Raw genomic sequence first — 21,848 nt, forward strand, 5'->3', positions numbered from 1 at the left:
CACCTCTCGAAGCTGGTTACGAAGGAACATGATCTCCTAGTGCGGTGGAACACGCCGGCGTGGACCAAACAATCTGCTTCTTCCCGCATTCCTTAGGGTCGAGGAAGTTGCAACCGAGGAGACAAAGGAAGGCGATGCATAGGACCGTCTCCTCTGAGGGTTGGCCCTACAATACTCATTATACACTGATGATATCGACGCCCTAGGGATCCCACCTAAAAGACAACATGGCGGATGGTTAAGATCGTGTCATATCTATTTAAGAGAAAGAAAAGCTGTCTTACCCCAAATGCGGCAGTGGCGTAAAAACATGTGGCTCATCAAAAATAGAATCCAACGGTATCGCCTGGTAATGCCTTTCGCCAACTTTACCAAAACCTCGCCAGCAGGGAACAACGGTCGGAAGACCTCTGCAAAAAACATCACATAAGGCGAGATAGCGACACAAGATCTATCTTAACAAAAATAAAGGCATACCGACGGATCGCCAAAAGAGAGGGTAGCGCGGAGCATTGCTGATCTTCATAAACACATATCTCCTGTTCCAGAAATCGTTTGAAGGAAAACTCCCCCAGATGCTCCTAAGAGGTTCGTCTACCAAAGGTTCACCATCACGAGACCAGATTTGGTAAAAACCCTTCTTGCTCGATAAGGGAAGGAAGGAGTAGGAGTACAAAATTTCAGGTAGTCCAAAGGGGATACTGTGAAATTCACCCAACACCTGAATGGCCATTAGGGTACGCCACGTTGCTGGCGTGAGCTGCGAAAGAGAGAATCCAAAGTAAGACGCTACTTCTGCAACTAGGAAAGGAATGTCCCCTCTGAAGCCTGCTTCTAGGTACGCCTCGAAGATAGCTATCTCATCAGTACCGCCATCGGGAGCTCGTTCGAATTCGCCCGCGCATCGTAGCTCCACCGAGTCAGGAAGAGAATACCTCCTGCGGATTCCAATCAGATCTTCTTGCCTGATTTCCGATCTCGGACCATCCTCGTCCTCATCACTAAAAGAATGAAAGCGACGCTGCCGCAAGGGAGCCATAGGAGCATCTTCGCTACCCACTCTCGAAGTCGTCCCTGGAGTCAGAATAGGCGAGGCAAAGGAATCACCGAACAGGTATCGAGGCCTAGCATGACCACCAACATGGAAAGCTAGAATCGCTCCGTGATATACCTTGGATTTTACCTGTTTTTAACCATGGTATACAAGTGTTTTATTATATATTTAATATGTTTTCTAGCCTGTTAGGTATGTTGGTTCAGGAGCGTTTTGTGATAAAGTGATGTTTTGGATCATTTTGGAGTACAAGAGATGATACACCCGAGTTGACCATTCAAGACCAAGTCGGAAGTCAACATTGCGATTGATGTAGCTGAGAAGATCCGCGTACTAGAAGATTATAATCGATCGATACACATCAGTGTTGTCGATTGATATCGAGGACGAAATGGTTTAGCCGACTACTTCACCAATACTTCACCAAGTTACGAGATTGCCCCTGACGAGTTTTTAAACTAATGGAAATGCTTAAATATTCCTGCTAAGTGTTTTTGACGGCAAACAACCAACCTTCAAGCTTCAAAGTTACCACAAAGCAGAGAGTGTGAGAGAGAGACTAGAGTTTTACTTGTTTTGAGAGATTAGAGAGATTTCTCATCTCCTTTTGTATTTCTACTCTATTCTATCTATGCAATTCTTTCATCTATCTATTGTCATGAATTGCTTAGCCATGTCTGAGTAGTCTACTTGTTAGATCTAGGGTTTAAATAGGTTTGTGGGATTAGCCCCAAACAATAATTGCTAAGTTGTGATATTCATCAAATAGATTGCATCCTAAGCTTGTTCTAGAGTAGCTAACTAGAAAATAGATCACTAGGATCTCTTATAATCTTGAATTATCTGTTTGAACTAGTATCTCCTTGGAGAAGAGCTAACCGCCCTCCTTGAGATCTAGTGTTCATTATCAGCTCGCGCCTAGGCATATCTAGAAGCCGTCGATCGATATCCCGACAAGTGAATCGATCGCCGAGCGAAAGGTGTATCGATCGATATCTCTAAAGGATATTGATCGACTCCTTTTCTGTGTCAACATACGACAGTTGAGGCCAGAGATCTAGATTATATAACCAGTGAGACATCACTGAGAGTTAAGCGACTGAGTTCTATAGTATCATGCAAACAACTTGTTATGCATTTATAGACATTATAATCTCCATTCCAGAATAAAAGCCCTAAGTCTAGCACTCTTTATTTCATTTAAACACCCCATCATATTGTTAGTTAGAGCAACTACCTTGCTCATTTTAGGAATTGCTATTTACATTTCTATCATTAAAACCAACTTCACCTAGGATTGATTAGTAGATTTTATTTAATTGGTTCCCTAACTCCTCATGATTCGATCCCTAAGTACTACAGTTGTACCCCTTATTTGAGAGAGTAAGCTCTACTGGGTAATTTGAGCATTATCAAATTTGGCGCCGTTGCCGGGGAGCTTTGATCGCCATTAGATTTAATCTTATTAATCTTAGGTTTTTCTTTTTACCCCCTTTCTGATTAAATGTTTTTTTGTCTTTTCAGGTACATGCCCAGCAGTACCAGAAGCAACAGGGGAGATCAACTAATATTCTCAGAAGATCCTGCACACTTGGAACGCTCAATCCGCAAAGACCTACACTCCGCATCGATCGACAGAACTGCAGTACCGTCGTCTGATATTCACGTTCAACCGTCGGCCGACACACAGACAGCACCGTCGACCGATACCATTCGCCGATTCACATCGTTCGATACTACTCATAGTACATTGATCTATACTACCCCGCGAAGCATGGTTGCGATTGTTATTCTCACGCAGGACCAGAATGGAAACATGTATGACCAAGATAGTCATCTGCGTAATGCAACAGGTCAGAAGCTAGATGCACAGGGAAACATAATCCCTGAGCCTGAAGCTGAGGCTACAGGAGAAGCTCAAACACGATCGTTGGCAGACTACAATCGTCCAGACGAGTACTACACCAACAGATCAGCTATTCGACTTCCAGAGATTCAGAAGCCGAACTTCGAGCTCAAGCCTCAGTACTACTCTCTCGTGTCTCAGATACCTTATTTTGGGTTATCACACGAGCATCCTATGGACCATCTGAAGAGGTTCAAGGATCTTATCGCTGTTATTCGTATGGATGGAGTCCTTGAGGACTACCTACTATGCAAGCTCTTCAAATACTCACTGATTGGAGAAGCTTCACACTGGCTCAAGCAGCTACCTACAGGATCACTGACATCCTGGGCCGACATCAAAAACGCCTTCATGCGTAATTTCTTGAGCAAAATCGCCACTTTCGCACAAAAGCCTGGTGAGACTTTTAAAGACGCGTGGATCAGATTTAAGTTCTTCCAGCGAGACTGTCCACACCATGAATTCAATGAAGTGCACTGCTAAGCACTTTCTACAGAGGTATGGCCTTGAGGTATCGATGGCTCTTGATACTGCTAGCCAGGAAAACTTCAACACCCGGAATCCAATAGAGGCTGTGAGACTTATTGAGAACCTAGCCAACAGCAGCAGCACCAAGAACACTGACTCTGACAAGAAGAAATCGGTTGCAGCCATCGGGGAAAACCAGATGAATGAAGTCAGAGCCAAGATAGATGCTTTACATGCATTTCTGGGGCAGCCAGTCTGCTCAGCTGAAGAAGGAGAGGCTAGAGAAGATGATACAGAGGAAGATGTGAACTACATTGGAGGTACTGGATTTCAGAGATATGGAAACCAGAGTGGAAACATAAACTTTTTTGGCAGTGGTCAGAAGAGTAACTACAACCAGAGTTCACAGTATAAGAAACCTTTCACCAACACCAGGAACTACGGCAACTCAGCTTACAAAAACCCACCACCACCCACCCAGGAGAGTAAGTTTGATGCCATGATTGATAGAGTTCTAGAAGGTCAGCAGAAGCTTACAATAGACTTCAATGGGAAGATTGACTCGGTCTTCAACAATTCGACCACAAGGATAGACACCATCTGCACTCAAGTTAAGAAACTTGAGACACAGATTGTCCAGACTGAAGACTCTATTAAGAGAATTGGAACTTCTAAGGAAGTAGGGGAAGGAAGCAGGAAACACCACGTGAATACCATTATAGATGATAATTTCTGGCAAGTGCTGAAACAGGAGAAGCTACAAGAAGGAGACTTTGAAGTGGAAAGTTCACTAAGTTTCGGAGGATCACAATGGTGTCGATCGACACCAACTAGTACACATCGATCAACACCAACGATGTCATTTTCAGATTCGACTGCAGATTGCAACGCGGTAAGGATATTTACACATGCTGAATTCACGGCTTCGCATCCTCACCCACCCACCCACACCTACCAAGATATCGACCGACGAGATAATCCACTCATCGATCGACAAAAAGATGAGAGACGTATCGATCGACCCTTTTCTCCACCTACCGATCGACGCGCACCTCTCACATACCGAGTGCAACTACCATCGATAGACAGCAACCGAATCAATGCACTCAGACCCACACCGAAACCACAAGCTAACCCTACAGAGACTACGGTAACCCTCCAGACACTACACCTACATCAGAGGGAACTGGAAGAAGAAGGTTAAGGAGTAGGAAGGAGAAGACTCCTAAGAACCTTAAGAGGGAAGCTAATTAAAAGGAGATTGATGGTTTCACTAAAAGAGTTATCAGAATCCCACCAGAGAAACCCTTTGAGGAGGTTTACTTCACAAGTAGATTGTGGATGTTCTTCAGAGAAACAAGGGAGACTGAAAATGACATTAGAAGAAGGTTTGACAATGTCAGAGAAGATATGAGGAAAAATATTACTTTAAAGAAGAAGAGTGATCCTGGGAAGTTTGCAATACCCTATGTAGTACAAGGGATTGAATTTCCTCTTGCACTATGTGACACTAGTTCATCAGTCAGCATCTTACCAAAGGTCATGGCAGACCATCTGGGTCTGCAAGTAGAGCCTTCACCAGAGATCTTTACATTTGTGGATTACACTTAGAAAAACTCTCGAGGTTTGATCAGAGACCTGGAAGTTCAGATAGGTAATGCTATCGTCCCTGTGGATTTTCATTTCCTAGACATCAAGCTAAATTGGAACTCTTCCCTCTTACTTGGAAGAGCATTTATGGCTACAGTAGGAGCTATATGTGACATGAACACCAACATGATGTGTTTGACAATGATAGATCCAGAGATCCACTACGACCCTGTCAAGCTTGGCAAACCACCAGCCAAAACCGTGGTAAAAGAAGATGATCTTGGTATCATTGCAGTTTGTCATTGTGAAGTCGAGTACGAGACAAAGTACTCGGGATCGATCGACAGCACCTTAACTTCATCGATCGACACCAGCAAGTCAGAAGAGATCGACACCAAACATGGATTACCGATTGACAGAGACCCACCAGATGATGAACTCGATCTACCAGATCATTGCTACCCGAAATTGGCCATCCCACTCATCAATAACGAAGATGATTACTCAGTAACGAGTTGGGCAGATAGCGGATTTCATGAGAGTTTTGCAGTAGATATAGCTAGATCTTCCCGCAGTGGAGACCACATTGAAGAACATGATGAAGATTATCGGATAGAGAGAGCTTGGGAAAACTACTTGGAGAATGATAGATTTGCAAATCGATTCCCAACATCGATCGACATCAAGCGCCCACCATCGATCGATTATCTACTTCATCCAGCAAAACGACAGCGTCCATCGATCGACATCGCCAGCATCACATCGATCGATATTGACCCAGACGACTTAAAGGACAAAATCGGAATTTCACCGATTAGGGCAGCACATGGGTATATAAGGTTGACAACACCAGATCCATATTAGATTCATATTTTAGATTATTATAAGTCATTTTAGGTTGCATTTATATATATATAGTGCATACATTTGTTTATTTGCATTTAACAGGGTTTGGAGTGCACAATTAGAAGTTTAGGGTCAATTAGCAAGGTTATCCTTGCAAATCACAGAGTTTGTGGCCGAATTGGGAACCATCAAGAGTTGAGGGACCATTCTGCAAATTAATAACATTCGCTGGGCTTAAGTGTTACAGTCAAAATGTTTGGGGCTGAATCAAAGGGACGTTTCCTCACTTTCAAAAGTCTTGGGGCGAGTTTGTAAAACAGCAGAAGTTTAAGGACCTATTTTGCAAATAAGCAAGAAAGGGCCATTGAAGCTCACGACAGATCCTGAAACGACGACTGCGACTCCGACGGCGGCGAAGCTTGAAGCGACGAAGACGAAGTCGTGGTGGCTGTGCCATTGCCGATTGCGATGTAGGATAGCTCGGAGGTGGAGAACTCGAGGGCTGAGCCACTTCCACGGAGCTAGGTCATGACGACGGCGAGCCTGTTGCAACGGAGATGGAGTCGATTCACACAGACGGCGACCATGACGGTGAGGCTGAGAGCACGATGGAGGAGCTATGATTTGACGACGACAAGTGAATCGATGCTTTGATTCATGGTGAAGACTTCGGCTCGGGATTGATTCAACGAGGTCAGTGGAGTCGATGTGAAGAAGTTAAGCTCGAGTCAGAGCGGTTTGATGGCAGCGGTCTGATGACATCGCTGGGAGTTGAGCATAGCCCAGAGCGGGCAATGGAAACGACTTGATTAACCCGCTCGGGAAATTCATCATCAAAGGACAAGCATCGGAGCGGCTTGGTGGAGCGGGGTATCAAGGCCGCTGTGGACGGATTTCAATTGGTTGACCGGTTTATTCTGGGTTGACCCGGTTTAATTCGACTAGACCAGTTCGAGTTAGCATCTCTTATATATAGTTTTAGACCTGAAAACCGTAATGTATCTCATTTTTCTCTCTAGATTTTGCCTCATCTTGTAAAACTTGAATCTTTTATCAATCTAAGGATTTTTGGAATCTTCATCTTAAATCTTGTTTCTCTTTCTCATAAACATGGTTAGCCTTGAATCTCACATATATTTAAGGTTTTTCATGGAGATTAGAGAGTAGACACACTTTGGATTTATGGGCTAGTGTGATTAAGGGTGATTAGTGAAAATCTAGGGTGTTTAGTCTTAGTTTTACTTATTTCTTTGCTTGTTGAGGGTTATCAATGCTATTTTAGTCTTGATCATACTAAAATAGATCTCTAGGCTTTCACGCCCGAGAGGTGTTGCCTGAACCAACTCTTCAATGCTTTTAGCTTACTTTGCCAAAGAGATTTGTTGTCAAAGGAGCTAAGATTGCTATTAGACTTGTTCTCCATGTTTGCTTTAGTAACATTCAACCTAAGAGATTAGATGCTTGAGTTGCTTTAGGAAAAGAACATTCATCTAGAGATAAAGCTTGTTTAGCTTAGTGTCTAGGCATAAGGAAAGTGTTTGATTGATAGCTTGCCACTCTAGTTTGGATCTTAGTCACCCAACATCAAGTCCCATGGGTCCACCTTAGCATTTGATTGAGTTCTTGCATTTATTTCTAGTTTGGATCTGAGATCACCTTGTTTATATTTCTAGGATCTTAGTTTGTTACCATCATCATCTTCTTATTTGCTTAGATTAGGAGAGTTTGTGTATTCTTAGTGCTATAGATCTCTAGTTCTCTGTGGTTCGACAATCTTTTATACTATCATTTGACTAGGACCCTAGAAAAGTCTGATATCTTGCATATTTGCATTGTTTTAACCATTCATTCATAAGCTTTTGCATCATATAGATTAGGATTTAGACATGTTTAGGTTGCATTTGGCATACATATGTCTCTATCAGGTATTAGAACACCACATGGAGTTCTTGGAGACATTTGGAAGCAATGTGATCAAAAAGGGGGTGAAATATGAGCATGGATGGAGGCCTTAGAGAAATCCTCTGTTGCTAAGATTTTGTGTAGATACAGGAAATTGAGTTAGCTTTCTAATGGAAGTGGTTTCAAGTCATTTGGAGATGTAATGGAGAAGTTACGATCAATTTACTAGAGGCATATCCAACCTGGTCGAGAACCGCAGAGTGACCTTCCGGAGCGACCCCATAAGGTAGCTCCCAACCAGAGCGACCAACCAGAGCGACCCACCTAAGTCGCTCGCGTTTTCATCGCCCGGAGACACAAAAATGGAGGCTGGAGCGACCTCTCAGAGCGACCCCCCAAGGTCGCTCCCAACCCCAGAGCGACCTCCTGGAGTGACCCTCTGAGGTCGCTGCGCGTTATCTGCTGCACGATTTTATTATTTTTCAAGGACCTTTTTGCAATTGTTGTGCACGTTTTTGCACTTGGAAAACCTATTGTTTAAGTATGTTGTAGCCACCATTTGGCAATCTATCTTTGATCTATTGAAGAACACAAAACTCTCTCAAGAAAGTTCTCTTTGATTTGATTGTTCTTGTGTTCTTGTGATTTTCTTTTCTAGTTCTCTATATGAATCGTCTGAATCCACCATGGGTTTAAGAGGAATCATGGAGATTAGTGAGTAATCACCTTTTGGATTCATGGGTTAGGGTGATTAAGGGTGATTAGGCTAGTTCTAGGATGTTTTAGGTATAGATCATACTTATTCCTTGCATAGTAGAGTGATCTTAATGCATCATTTGAGTAGGCCACTCAAAGGGTGATCTCTAGGCATTTTTCACCCGACAGGTGTTTGATGAAATGCCTGAGTCAACTCTCCTAGGATTTTAGTGTACTTTGCCAAAGACATTTGTTGTTAAAGATGCTAAGATAGCTAATAGACTTGTTAGTAATGATTGCTTGCATGTTATTCAACCAAATACATTTGATGTTAGGAGTTTTGAGGCTCCTAAGTCAGTTGATATCTTGCATATTTGCATTGTTTTAACCATTCATTCATAAGCTTTTGCATCATATAGATTAGGATTTAGACATGTTTAGGTTGCATTTGGCATACATATGTCTCTATCAGGTATTAGAACACCACATGGAGTTCTTGGAGACATTTGGAAGCAATGTGATCAAAAAGGGGATGAAATATGAGCATGGATGGAGGCCTTAGAGAAATCTTCTGTTGTTAAGATTTTGTGGAGATACAGGAAATTGAGTTAGCTTTCTAATGGAAGTGGTTTCAAGTCATTTGGAGATGTAATGGAGAAGTTACGATCAATTTACTAGAGGCATATCCATCATGGTCGAGAACCGCAGAGTGACCTCATCGCACCGACACATCTAGGTCGCTCCACCTGGGAGCGACATGTCCAGAGCGAGAGGCTGAGGTCGCTCGCGTCACACGCGAGTGGAAACACAAAAACCGACCTCAGAGCGATCTACTCACAGCGACATACCGAAGTCGCTCCAGCTGGGAGTGACCTGTCACAGCGACGTTCACACCTCGCTCCACGGTATGTAACACACAATCCCACTTTCCCTTGTATTTCACATTTCCATTGGGTACCTCACTCACACAGAGACTGTGTGATTTAAGTGTGGGGGAGGTACCAAGTATTTGATCATGTTTGTTTTCATGATTTTGAGTCTCATGCATTGCATATTACATTCTTATTTGCATAAAAAAATTTTTTTGAAAAACACAAAAAGAATCATTTAGTTGCATCATTTGCAGTTTTAGGATTGAGTCTAGAAGCATATAGGTTGCATTCATGCATTAGGGGGATTTCAACCTTGTAAAGAGCTCATGCTAAGTACTGAATTTGTTGACCTTTGTAATCATGACAAGTAGCTTGAGCACCCTTTAGAAAGCTTGTAAACTTCGCGCCTTGAATGCTCCTCTTGAAACTCATTTGACTGTTGATACTCTCTCTTTGAAGCAAGCTCCTGTTTTAATGTCTCTTGCATATGGTCTCTTGTGTACTAAGTCATGGATATACACACTTGAGCTGTCCCATCTGTTTTACCAATCTTTTTGACAAACTCAAGTGGTACTCCACTCCCAAAACCCATACCTCATTTTTAAACCATCATTATTTGTTGAGTGAGGCCTCTTTGGAAAGCTTTACATGTGCATAATGTTGAGAGTATTGGGAACGACAATGCTTAGTCTCCATTCTTGCTAGATTAGTCACTCTATTGTCTAGCTATAGGAAGGGGGTGAGTGTTGTGATTGTGATTTGGGAATATGAAAGGTTTGACTCTTGTGCTTAAGTGATTAGTCTTTTTGGGATAAGTGGAGAAGTATCTAGCTCTTATTGTGAAAAGTCTTGGCCCCCAAATAAAAAAAAAAAAGTAAAGAAAAAGAAAAAAAAAGAGAATAAAAAGGGGGCTAGCAAAGTTGTTAAGAGCTCAGATTTGTTTTAAAATTGTGAAAATCCCTTATTGATTTCAAAAGGAAAGAGTCTGATGTGAAAAATGTTCTTGGGATCTTTTGGTGAGAGATGTGAGTTGGGTTTGACATTGAGGAATAATTGAATATCTTGTGTGTTTGGGAAAGGGTAGAACAATGGAGATTGAGCATTGTATGCATGAGTTGATCCCTTTCTTAGATATATTATGTGTAATGTCAAAGCTACTTTGTTTTGAGAGTAAACCACCATAAAAGATCATTTTGAACCTTTGATTTCACTTGCATTAAAGCCTTTGTCTTACCAAACCAAATGACTTGGACCAGTTGACCATTTGTGAGATGTCTATTGAGTTTGCTTCATAAATGTTATAGAGATGTGGATTTGTGGTTTGTAGATGCATGGTTAATGAGTGTAGAGATCAAAGGAGCTGAGATAGGCTTAGAGAAGTTAGAGATGGATAAAATCTTTGCTCTTGCTATTTGGTATGATTATGCAAGGTTGTTAGGTTGAGAACTAAGAAGAGTTTCTTTTGGTTATGAGTCCCCATTTTCAAACTTTTTCTCCTTGGTTCTTGAAAGTTTACTTGTGGACAAGTAAAGGACTAGTGTGGGGGAGTTGATATCTTGCATATTTGCATTGTTTTAACCATTCATTCATAAGCTTTTGCATCATATAGATTAGGATTTAAACATGTTTAGGTTGCATTTGGCATACATATGTCTCTATCAGGTATTCGAACACCACATGGAGTTCTTGGAGACATTTGGAAGCAATGTGATCAAAAAGGGGGTGAAATATGAGCATGGATGGAGGCCTTAGAGAAATCTTCTGTTGCTAAGATTTTGTGGAGATACAGGAAATTGAGGTAGCTTTCTAATGGAAGTGGTTTCAAGTCATTTGGAGATGTAATGGAGAAGTTACGATCAATTTACTAGAGGCATATCCATCCTGGTCGAGAACCGCAGAGTGACCTTCCGGAGCGACCCCCTAAGGTAGCTCCCAACCAGAGCGACCAACCAGAGCGATCCACCTAAGTCGCTCGCGTTTTCATCGCCCGGAGACACAAAAATGGAGGCTGGAGCGACCTCTCAGAGCGACCCCCCAAGGTCGCTCCCAACCCTAGAGCGACCTCCTGGAGTGACCCTCTGAGGTCGCTGCGCGTTATCTGCTGCACGATTTTATTATTTTTCAAGGACCTTTTTGCAATTGTTGTGCACGTTTTTGCACTTGGAAAACCTATTGTTTAAGTATGTTGTAGCCACCATTTGGCAATCTATCTTTGATCTATTGAAGAACACAAAACTCTCTCAAGAAAGTTCTCTTTGATTTGATTGTTCTTGTGTTCTTGTGATTTTCTTTTTTAGTTCTCTATATGATTCGTCTGAAATCCACCATGGATTTAAGAGGAATCATGGAGATTAGTGAGTAATCACCTTTTGGATTCATGGGTTAGGGTGATTAAGGGTGATTAGGCTAGTTCTAGGATGTTTTAGGTATAGATCATACTTGTTCCTTGCATAGTAGAGTGATCTTAATGCATCATTTGAGTAGGCCACTCAAAGGGTGATCTCTAGGCATTTCTCACCCGACAGGTGTTTGATGAAATGCATGAGTCAACTCTCCTAGGCTTTTAGTGTACTTTTCCAAAGACATTTGTTGTTAAAGATGCTAAGATAGCTAATAGACTTGTTAGTAATGATTGCTTGCATGTTATTCAACCAAAGACATTTGATGTTTGAGACATGTTAGCAAATGAGCATTCATCTAGACATAGAGCTTGCTTAGAATTGTGTCTAGGCTTAAGGTTGATAGTTTGATTTATCATTTACATTCCTTAGTTCGAAACCTGATCACCCAAGATCTAAATCCCTATACCCATGAGTTCTCCTTTCCAATAGCTTAAAAGTATCATTTTTATTGCTTTGCATTAGCTTTAGTTATTAGTTTAAAAACCATCCAATTCACTGATTGCACTTAGATTAGGCAAATACTTGCATTCTCTCTGCATTTGAATCCCTCAGAACTGGTTCGACAAATTACTACCACTATACTATCATTTGACTTAGGAGCCTCAAAACTCCTAACATCAAAGTCCTACTATCAAATTTCAAACCTCAACACCTTATACCCAGCAGCTTCCAGCATTCAGAAACTTAACAATGGAGGACTGCAACACCATGAACAATCGATCCAACCAAGCAGCTAGGCGATCACCGTCGATCGCCACCACAAACTTACCATCGATCGACGCCTTCAACAAAGCTCAATCTCGATTTCATGAACCTAATGATATCAGGAATGTTTCACTAACACCTGATGAATTTGGAATTTTCAGGGACACAGATGGCTATGCAAGAGCAATGGATGGAAGAGTTCTGCACATAACCAGAGAAGGCATAGCAGACATCCTCCAACTTGCTAATGGACCAGAAAACCTGTTCACACAGCAACGTGGCCATCCAGACATCCTAGCTCACGTCCAGGACAACCACCACGTCACCACAAGTGAGGATACAGTTCCTCAAAGTTTCGGTCAACCCAGGAGTTCACCATCGATCAACATCGTTTCATCACCATCGATCGACAGCGGATATCCCAGATCGATCGAAAGAGCAAGAGTCAGATCGCCCGACAGACGATTGGAGTTTGGACGACGTGCCTTTAATACCGATGGATCCAGGAGATTCAAATAGGAAGCAAAGGATGAATATGGTGTCTACAGAGATGAGTTTGGCCATGCTAGAGGAGTTGATGGTGAAATTATCCCTGTTACCAAGGAGCACATAATGAGAATTCTGGAGAGAGCATCTCTTTTTCACAAAGGTTGCTTACGCCTTCCACAACACATACGCCCTTACCATGCATACAGACCACCACCAGTACCCTACAGTAGAGAGGATGATATGGTGACTGATGTATGGAGAGCTCAGGCACACCTTGAGGCAGACATGCGCACATTGGTGGAAGACACTTTCCAGCCTTTGGATATCAGCTACAAGGATTTCCAAAGTGACATGGCTGAGATAAGAATGGAGCTTGGAAACATATTAACCATGCTTGAGAAGGAAGCTACGCCACCAGTATTGATCGACACAGTACCTGTACCATCGATCGACATCGGCAAGACTACATCTAAGGACCGACCAGAATGTTCATCACCTAAAAATGATGAATGGGAGATTGCTTACATCAATACACGGATTGGAGACGTCTACAACCCTCTACACAACTATGTCGAATGGTTAAGCAAGAGGATCGATCTTCTACAGAAAGAGCTAGCATCAATTCGCAAGAAAGATCAGGCTCATAATGCTACTTTTCCATCGATCGACACACAGTCTTCACCGTCGATCGACACACGGTTCACAGCACTGGAAGATAGGATGAAAGCATACGAGAAAAAACATAATCATTTCAGTTCACCAATCATGCGATACCTGGATACACTGTCTCAGCAGCTGAACGAGCTACAACAAGACATGAGCAGAGTTCAAGATCATCTTGGTCTTCGTGACAGAAATGCGACATCGATCGACAGGCCTAGACCGATATCGATCGACATCGAGCCACCACCAGCGAAGAGAGCATGCACTACAGCAGAAGTTGATCAGATCAAACATGAGCTGTACGAAGCTATGGATGCTTTGGAGAGGAGACTCAATGGGACCTAACATTGACGACACTCTCAACGAAAGAGTGAACAGCCTATGCAGAATTACTCGCCAAATGAAGGGCGATATACGTGCTTTGCAGTCCCAAGGACAGCGCTCAGAATCGATCGACACAGTTGACACTAAGTCGACCGACAGAACTCCCAGCGAAACGACCGACGCACAAATTGTAGCATCGATCGACACCGAATCCTTGGCGGATCAAGATCAGAAAATGCATGACCAGCACGACACAGAACAATCTGAAAAACTGTATGAGCATTCAAGATTTGATTTCTATCAGCATCAGTTTGACATGGAAGATTTGGACAAAATGTTCCAAGTCATCAAAGCAGATTTGGCAAAGATACATCCTAGATGGACAAAATCAGATGATGCCACAAGAAGCTTCACTGCTACTGAGTCCAAAGATGAGAGAAATATTTGCCCACCAGCAAACAACAACCCCCACTGCACTCCTTGAGTCACACACCTACCAAAGTCCAGCTAAATGACTATAACAAAGCGATGAGTGGGAGGCAACCCACTATTAGGTTTTCTTTTATTTTCTTTTTCAGTTATTTTTCATTTTTGCTTTTATTTTTTCGGATTTATTTTGCAGTTTTTATAAGATCCGAGTAGAATGATGATTTCGTCGACCGACACGTACCATTCATATCGTTCGACACTACACGACCATTACAAAAGATCGACGTACACCCCTACGAATCGATCGACACCTTGTCGATCAGGTTTAATCGTTCTATCTTGTTATATTTATTTATTATGATTTATTTTATATACCTCACTCCGGTTGTGTTACACTGGGACAGTGTAATTTAAGTCTGGGAGGAAGTTTACTAATATGTGTTTTTATTTTGGTTTTTAGTTAAAATGTTTTTCAAAATTATTTTTCACATAAGTATTAAATAGGAACATTGATATAGATTTATATTTGATTGTCTGAACACTCTTTAGCACCATTCTAGATTTACTGATTGCTGATAGTACTAAAGATGCTAAAGTGGATCAACTTGTCATCTATATACACTAGCTGAAATTGTTTGTAGGAACCAAAGCTGACCTCCAACACTAATAATGACTTATTTGCTTGTCTTGGGGCTTGGAAATCATTGGATCGGAATCCTCTTACAAGTCTGGAAGGTAAAGTATGTGTGTTTCTGGTTCCCTTCCTTCTCTCTCTTCGGCATCTGAAAGATCTAAATTTATGTTATAAAAGATTGAAATGATATCTTGAGAGGCAGAGGTGTAGGAGTGTCTCCTTCGACCCCAGTATTCTAAATCTCAAGGATGATCACACATTGTGGAAACGAGGGATAGGTAAATTACCAAAGACCCCATTATTCGCTACACTTTGTCAAAAAAATGTATGAGTTACAATGCAAATGTCAATGAGATAGACTAGATGACCTTTGTGGCATCGAAACCTGTTGAAATTAAAACTAATAAGAGATTCAGAGAAGAGAGATGAGGGGAGAAAGGGATCAGAGAAGACTACCTGTGTGTTCAGATACTTGTTTGAGTTGAATCCATGTGTCCATTGATCGATACTCCCAAGGTAAAGCCTGCACTTTTATTTTATGTTAAGAAATGAGGTTAGTAGAGGGGAATGTCAGATGAGATTTGTGGGAACCGAAATTCGCACCGTCAATATTTCGTATATTTTAGGAAAGTAGGAAAACCCTAATTTCCCAGAGGTCCCGGATTTCTGAGAAACTACACGTCAAGCAATCAGAACACGACAATAACGGAAAATAAAATAAAAAAATCGTAAAATAGAGCAAGAAGGATTTTATTCCGAGTCTGCGTATGAGCGTAACAACAACAGGATAACGTGCTTCGGCTACGAGAGCTGTCGGGGAGATCCTAGTTCTAATACCCGAAGGTGGCTAAACCTAGTTGAGTCGCAGCTCGAAAAAATAAAAACGGAAAGTTGCCTAAAATGCTCCAAGTGCTAAGTTGCTCTGAAAAAAGTGATGCCTCTATGCCTCTCGCCTTGAACTCCTTATATACTCCCTCCAAGGTCGGTTTATGCTTTCCCCTTTTGCCCTTATGCCGTTATAGTCGAAAAATGGGAATATTCCATTTTTCTGATCTTCATGATTATTTGCGGAAATTTTCTATTTTTCTGCGGAAACTGATGCTTATCCTCCAAGCATAAACCGTCATAGGATTTATGGGTTTTTAAGAAATCGTAAGTGGGCCTCGAATCAAGTTTAGGACCCCTTTGGGCCGTATTTTTGATTTGAGACGTTTTTACGATTTCTCCGATAAGGTTAAGTTTCTGCGGTTTTATCGTAAACCAAACGAACGAATCCATTTGATCGAGAGATCAAGAAACGGATAGTCGTGAGTTGCGGAGAACGGCTATACGGATAGTCGAGAATGCATAGTTTCACGTCGTATCGTCGTTTCGGAAGACTTCGGACGTTTCGGAGAATGATCGATGTACGAATGCTCGATCGCTATAGCGACCAAACTTTGTCCGCAGCTCGGTCGCTATAGCGACCGAGCTTGCGTATGAGCCTGGTCGCTATAGCGACCGAGCTTCATATGATCCTGCGATTATCGAGTTCCTATTCTTGTGTTTTGACAACTCTTTGTTATTTTCGATGATCCAGTTTTGACGAGAACTCTATTTAATTTGCGGAACTTTTCGTAAGATATTTTATTTTCACGATTTCCTTTCGTAAAAAATAAAATTAAAATTTTATCGAATGTTTTGATACTAACTTCGTAACGACGGTTTTTGACCCCAACAGTTAGCCCCCCAGTACGTTAGAATCGTCGGGAGATTCAAACGTACGTTAAGGAGGGTCGGACAAGATAGTCGTTTCTTTTGACGAAGTTCGTATTCGTAAACTCGTAAATTTTTTTTTTGAATAGTATCTAACCACAATCTTATAAGTATTGAGACTTTCTCCTTCACTTCTTTCACACCTCTTCTCTTTTCTTTCTCTCAAATTCTCTCTCAAGATGTCTTCCTCTCAAGATGGCAAGATGAACTCAGATGCTGAGATGGTTGAAGCTCCGCTGGCCCCAGTTGATGAGTCTGCGCCCGAGCCTACTTGTGTTGCTGGCTTCCTTTTGTTCCGCGAGAGGATGGCTCGTCGCAAGGCCGAGAAGGAAATCATCCTGACCACCGAAGAGAAATCATCCTCTCCCAAAGTGACAGACGCTTCGGCTTCTGGTTCCGAGGTCCCAATCCTTCCCGAGGTCGGAGAACGTTCCGAGATGCAGTCTCCAGAAGTTCCATCCCAGGCTCTGGGATCGTTGTCCGTTCCGATCATCATTGAAGGCAAGGAGGAGGCCGTTGAGCCCGTTCCTCCAGCCAAGAAGGAGATCGTTCTAGGGTTGCGGGCAGCGAGTGCTGTCCCGGTTTCTCGGTCTCGGAAAAGGAAATGCGTGGCACCTGTGGAGGGAGGTCCTTCGCTGCCGGAGGGATTGCGTATTGCACCCGTTCTCCGCGGAAAGGTATATCATTAAACTTATCCTTCCGTTTCGATTCCATGCTTATTAACACGATTTTTTCCTCTACAGTTCATATCTTTGATCGACGGGATGATTGGAGATTGCAGTACCGAGGCCGCTCGTCTTGCCAGGGAGCTCGGAGACACGCAGGGCCAACTGTCTGAAATCCAAAGTACGATGACGGCGCTGACAGATTCCTACACCGCTAAGGTGTCTAGGCTTGAGGGGCAGGTGGGCGAGGTTGAGAGAGATCTTGGAAAAACTGCAAGTGCTCTGATCAAGGAGAAGAAAACCAGGAAGGCAAAGGCTTCAGAAGTTCGTCGACTTCAGCACCAGATCGAGGCTAACGAGGGTTTGATGCGTCGCAGTGCGGATGACGCCATGAGTGCTTTGCGTGCCAGGTTCCAGTCCCGTTTTGCGGGTTTTGCCGAGATCCTGAGCTCCTTAGAGCTTGTTTACCGCAGGGATCTGATCTCAGCGAGCATCGACGGTGGGATGGCGATTATTCATGCGCTTAAAGATGATCCCTCTTCGTCTCTTCAGTCTGAGGAGGATAGCTTATCGGCCCGCAGGTCCGAGTTGGGATCCTTGGACAGGACTTTCGAGCTTCTGCTGTCTGATCTACGATCTGAGTGCGTTCTGGAGCAATGTGCGGAAGATGCCGAGAAGCCCGGTTCGGCGACTGGAGAAGATGGTGATGACGCGGCTGCGAGCGAGGCAGGTGAAGGGGACGTCTAGGTCTAAGGTTGTGGTCTTTTGGTTCTAGTATTTTATGAGTTTGTGTTTGTTCCGGCCTTTTAAGGCCGTGTTTTTATCTTCGGGACTGGCCACTTATGGCTTTGAATCCCTACCACGTTGCGGTTTTTAATTAACGAAAATTTGGATTTGCGTATTTATGAGAACTTCCGTATATCGAAGTTTGAGAGATAGGGTATGAGTTGTCGTCTCATTCCTGCCTCTCAGATGATCACCATGTCTATCGCGTGTTCAAAGCGAGATTTTCCGTGGTTTATGAATCTATGCGAAGGTTCGTATAACGGACAGATTTTAGTGAAGAGATAAATTTTGGGATGTCGTAACAATTATCGATACTATGCCTATGAGATGTTAAGTACCAGTAAGATTGGGTTTAGGGCAAGACCTAGGTTTACTTTCGGATTGAGGCTTTGCGATGACAAATCAGCTTTCGTTTTGCCTGTTTACGATTTTAATCTGACTCGTACCGTTTAAAATCCGCGAAGTGTTATCGGCTTATTATGATTTGTCTGGATACGAGTCGGAGCTACTTCCTTTACGAAGTGCTCAGACGAAATTTCGTTTTTTTTTGTATAGCGCACTATGGTATCCTGGTCGGATGTAAAAGAGCCTACCCTTAGGTGGCTTGTCTGTTTAGGACGTTTAGAGTTTGTTTGTTGTGATCAGCAACAAAGAAATGATGCCGTTCTGTAGGCGTTGTTTTTAAAGTTTTTTGAAGAAAAAAATTGTTCGGGCAAGAAGCGACGTCTCGCAGTGCGGTGAATGGATTTTTCTTATGCCACAAAAAGTTACGGGCTTTTGAATAGCGTAGTTTAGATCGCGAATTGTTTTTGGTGGATGTTGGATCCGTTGTTTGTTTGTGAAAGACTTCGAAAATTCGGAATCTTTGTAAAGAATTTCGAAAATTCGGAGGTTTTGAAAGTCGTGGGAGTATACGAATATACGCACCCCGCTCCCCCCCCCTTTTTAATCGGAGGAGGAGGGGATAGCTGAACCCGCCGGTTAGCGAGTTGCCTACGTACCCCTTTTCGAGGATCAAGCCATCTCGTAGTTCTTTGATTGCGATGTTTCAGTGATAGTATTTTTGAGATGCATGATGTTCCAAGTTCTTGGTATTTTCACACCTCGCATGTTCTCGATTTCGTAGGAACCAGGCCGGACGACTTTGATAATCTTATATGGTCCTTCCCAGTTGGCTCCTAGCTTCCCTGCATTTCGTTCAGTAGTGTTCTGGAAAACTTTGCGCAAAACTAAGTCTCCTACGTGAAATCGGCGATTTCGGACGTTGGAGTTATAGTATTTTGCGGCTGCATGTTGATAGTTTTGGATTCGGGTTAGGGCCCGATCCTGTTGCTCGTTGACGAGATCGAGATTATCCAATAGCATGGCATTGTTTATTTCTTCCCGTTCTGGGAGAAGCCGTCTACGGATCCCGGGAAATTCGACTTCCGCGGGAATCATGCATTCGGTGCCGTATACGAGGGCGAATGGTGTTTCTCCTGTTCCTCGTCTCGGTGTTGTGCAGTGTGACCAGAGGACTCCTTCGAGTTCCTCCGCCCATCTCCCTTTCTTTTCGTCCAGGCGTTTCTTAAGTCCGTCGAGGACGGTCTTATTGATTGTCTCTGCCTGTCCGTTGCATTGCGGATATCTGGGAGTTGATTTGTTCAATCGTATCTTCCATTTTTCGCAAAATGCTTCGAATCAGGTAGAAATGAACTGGGATCCGTTATCCGTTACTATTTCGTATGGGATTCCATGCCTGCAGATAATGTTTTTCCATACGAAATTTTCGACTTGTGCGTCCTTTATACTTGTGTATGATTCGGCTTCTACCCATTTTGAAAAGAAATCTCTGAGGACCAGCAGAAAACATTTTTGCTTGGATTTGTAAAGAGGTCCTACGATATCCATAGCCCAGCACATGAAAGGGTATGGCGACGTAATGGAGGAGAGTTCTTCCGCATGTTGCCGAATAGTCGGAGCATGTCTCTGGCATTTTTCACATTTTCGTGTGAATTTTTCGCAGTCCCCGATCATCGTTGGCCAATAATACCCGTGGCGTTTTATTTTTATGGCGAGCGACCTTCCGCCGGAATGATTTCCGCAGCAACCAGAGTGAACTTCTTCCATTACCTTTCTAGCCTTATGCCCTTCTAAACATGTCATGAGTGGTCCAGAGAATTTCCATTTGTAGATTTCTCCGTCGACCGTTACATAACGGGTGGCTTGGGTTCTGATTTTTCGAGCTGCCCACTTCTCGGGGGGTAATTTTCCGTCGATGATATACGCTCGTATCGCCTCTAGCCACGGCGAATCGCAGCCATATTCATTTTGTTCTGGCGTTTCTTCTGATTCGACTGCGATTTCTTCTTCGTTATCATCTTGAATGAGATTGATGATGACGGGAGGTCCAATGCTCGGATGTTCAATGAACTCTACCGGGATTACTCTTTTAAGTCCCGGATCCGAACTCGAGGCCAGGGCTGCGAGTGCGTCTGCTTGCGTATTCTCGGAACGAGGAATTCGAGTGAGGGCGCAAGAATCAAAGTCTTGGGACAAGTTTTGGACTAGTTTGAGGTACACTTCCATTCTTTCGTCCCTGGCTTCGTACTCCCCGCTATACTGGCTTGCAACCAGTTTAGGGTCGCAGTAAGCGTGGATATTTCGTATCTTCAAACCGTGGGCTAACCGAAACCCTGCAATAAGGGTCTCGTACTCTGCCTCGTTATTCGACGCGTGGAACTCTAATCTAAACGATTGTTCGAGGATCTCTCCGGTCGGCAACGTCAGGCGAATGCCGATCCCGGATCCTTGTTTTGAAGACGATCCGTCAACGTGGAGGAGCCAAGTTGAGTTAGGCTCTTTGTTAGTTATGGCTTTGGTTGGCAGCTCCATCAAGAAATCCGCGAGGACTTGAGACTTTGCACTCGTTTTGGGGCGATAGTCTATATCGTACTCGCTGAGTTCGACGGCCCACTTGGCTAACCTTCCCGACTCGCTCAGACTATGCAAGATAGTTCGGATGGGGAACATTGTAAGGATAACGATGGTATGGGATTGAAAATAAGGTCGAAGCTTCCGCGCTGATGTTACGACTGCGTATGCTAATTTTTCCATTAGGGGATAACGGGTTTCAGCGTCCAGAAGTGTTTTGCTTACGTAGAAGATGGGTTTCTGATCCCCACGTTCTTCCCGTATAAGGACGCCGCTTACGGCAGTTGCCGATACTGCTATGTATAGGAATAGTGGTTCCCTTTCTACAGGTTTTGCGAGAACTAGAGGGGTCGCTAGGTAGTCTTTAGCTGTTTGAAAGCGTCTTCGCATTCATCCGACCACTCGAATCTTTTGTTTCCCCGCAGGACATCGTAGAAGATTAAGCATTTGTCCGTTGATCGGGATATAAACCGATTGAGTGCTGCGACCCTCCCGGTCAGCCTTTGTACTTCTCGCTTGTTTTCGGGAGAGGCCATCCCGATGAGTGCGTCGATCTGTTTTGGGTTGGCTTCTATCCCGCGATAAGTTACCAAGTATCCGAGGAATTCTCCCGATGCTACGGCGAATCTGCATTTGGCCGGGTAAAGTTTCATGTTATGTGAATTCAGCCGGAAGAAGCACTCCTCAAGATGGCCGACATGGTCGTTAGCGTGGAGGGATTTGACGAGCATGTCGTCAATGTAAACCTC

General features: G+C 43.2%; 1 protein-coding gene and 1 non-coding gene across 2 annotated transcripts; both read right to left on the reverse strand.

Moving 5' to 3' along the window:
* Positions 1 to 3,317: 3,317 nt before the first annotated feature.
* Positions 3,318 to 3,424, reverse strand: LOC130500511 (small nucleolar RNA R71). The gene has a single exon (XR_008939133.1). It is a non-coding gene; the product is annotated as a small nucleolar RNA R71 (small nucleolar RNA).
* A 15,776-nt stretch (positions 3,425 to 19,200) lies between these two features.
* Positions 19,201 to 21,198, reverse strand: LOC108824836 (uncharacterized). The gene is made up of 2 exons (XM_018598214.2): positions 19,925 to 21,198; positions 19,201 to 19,813 (listed from the first exon to the last, which is right to left on the reverse strand). The coding sequence occupies exons 1-2, from the start codon at positions 21,196 to 21,198 to the stop codon at positions 19,201 to 19,203; spliced, it is 1,887 nt and encodes a 628-aa protein (XP_018453716.2).
* Between the last annotated feature and the right edge of the window lie 650 nt (positions 21,199 to 21,848).

The sequence above is a fragment of the Raphanus sativus genome, chromosome 9 (genome assembly GCF_000801105.2).
Source record: "Raphanus sativus cultivar WK10039 chromosome 9, ASM80110v3, whole genome shotgun sequence".
In the NCBI taxonomy this organism is placed as follows: Eukaryota; Viridiplantae; Streptophyta; class Magnoliopsida; order Brassicales; family Brassicaceae; genus Raphanus; species Raphanus sativus.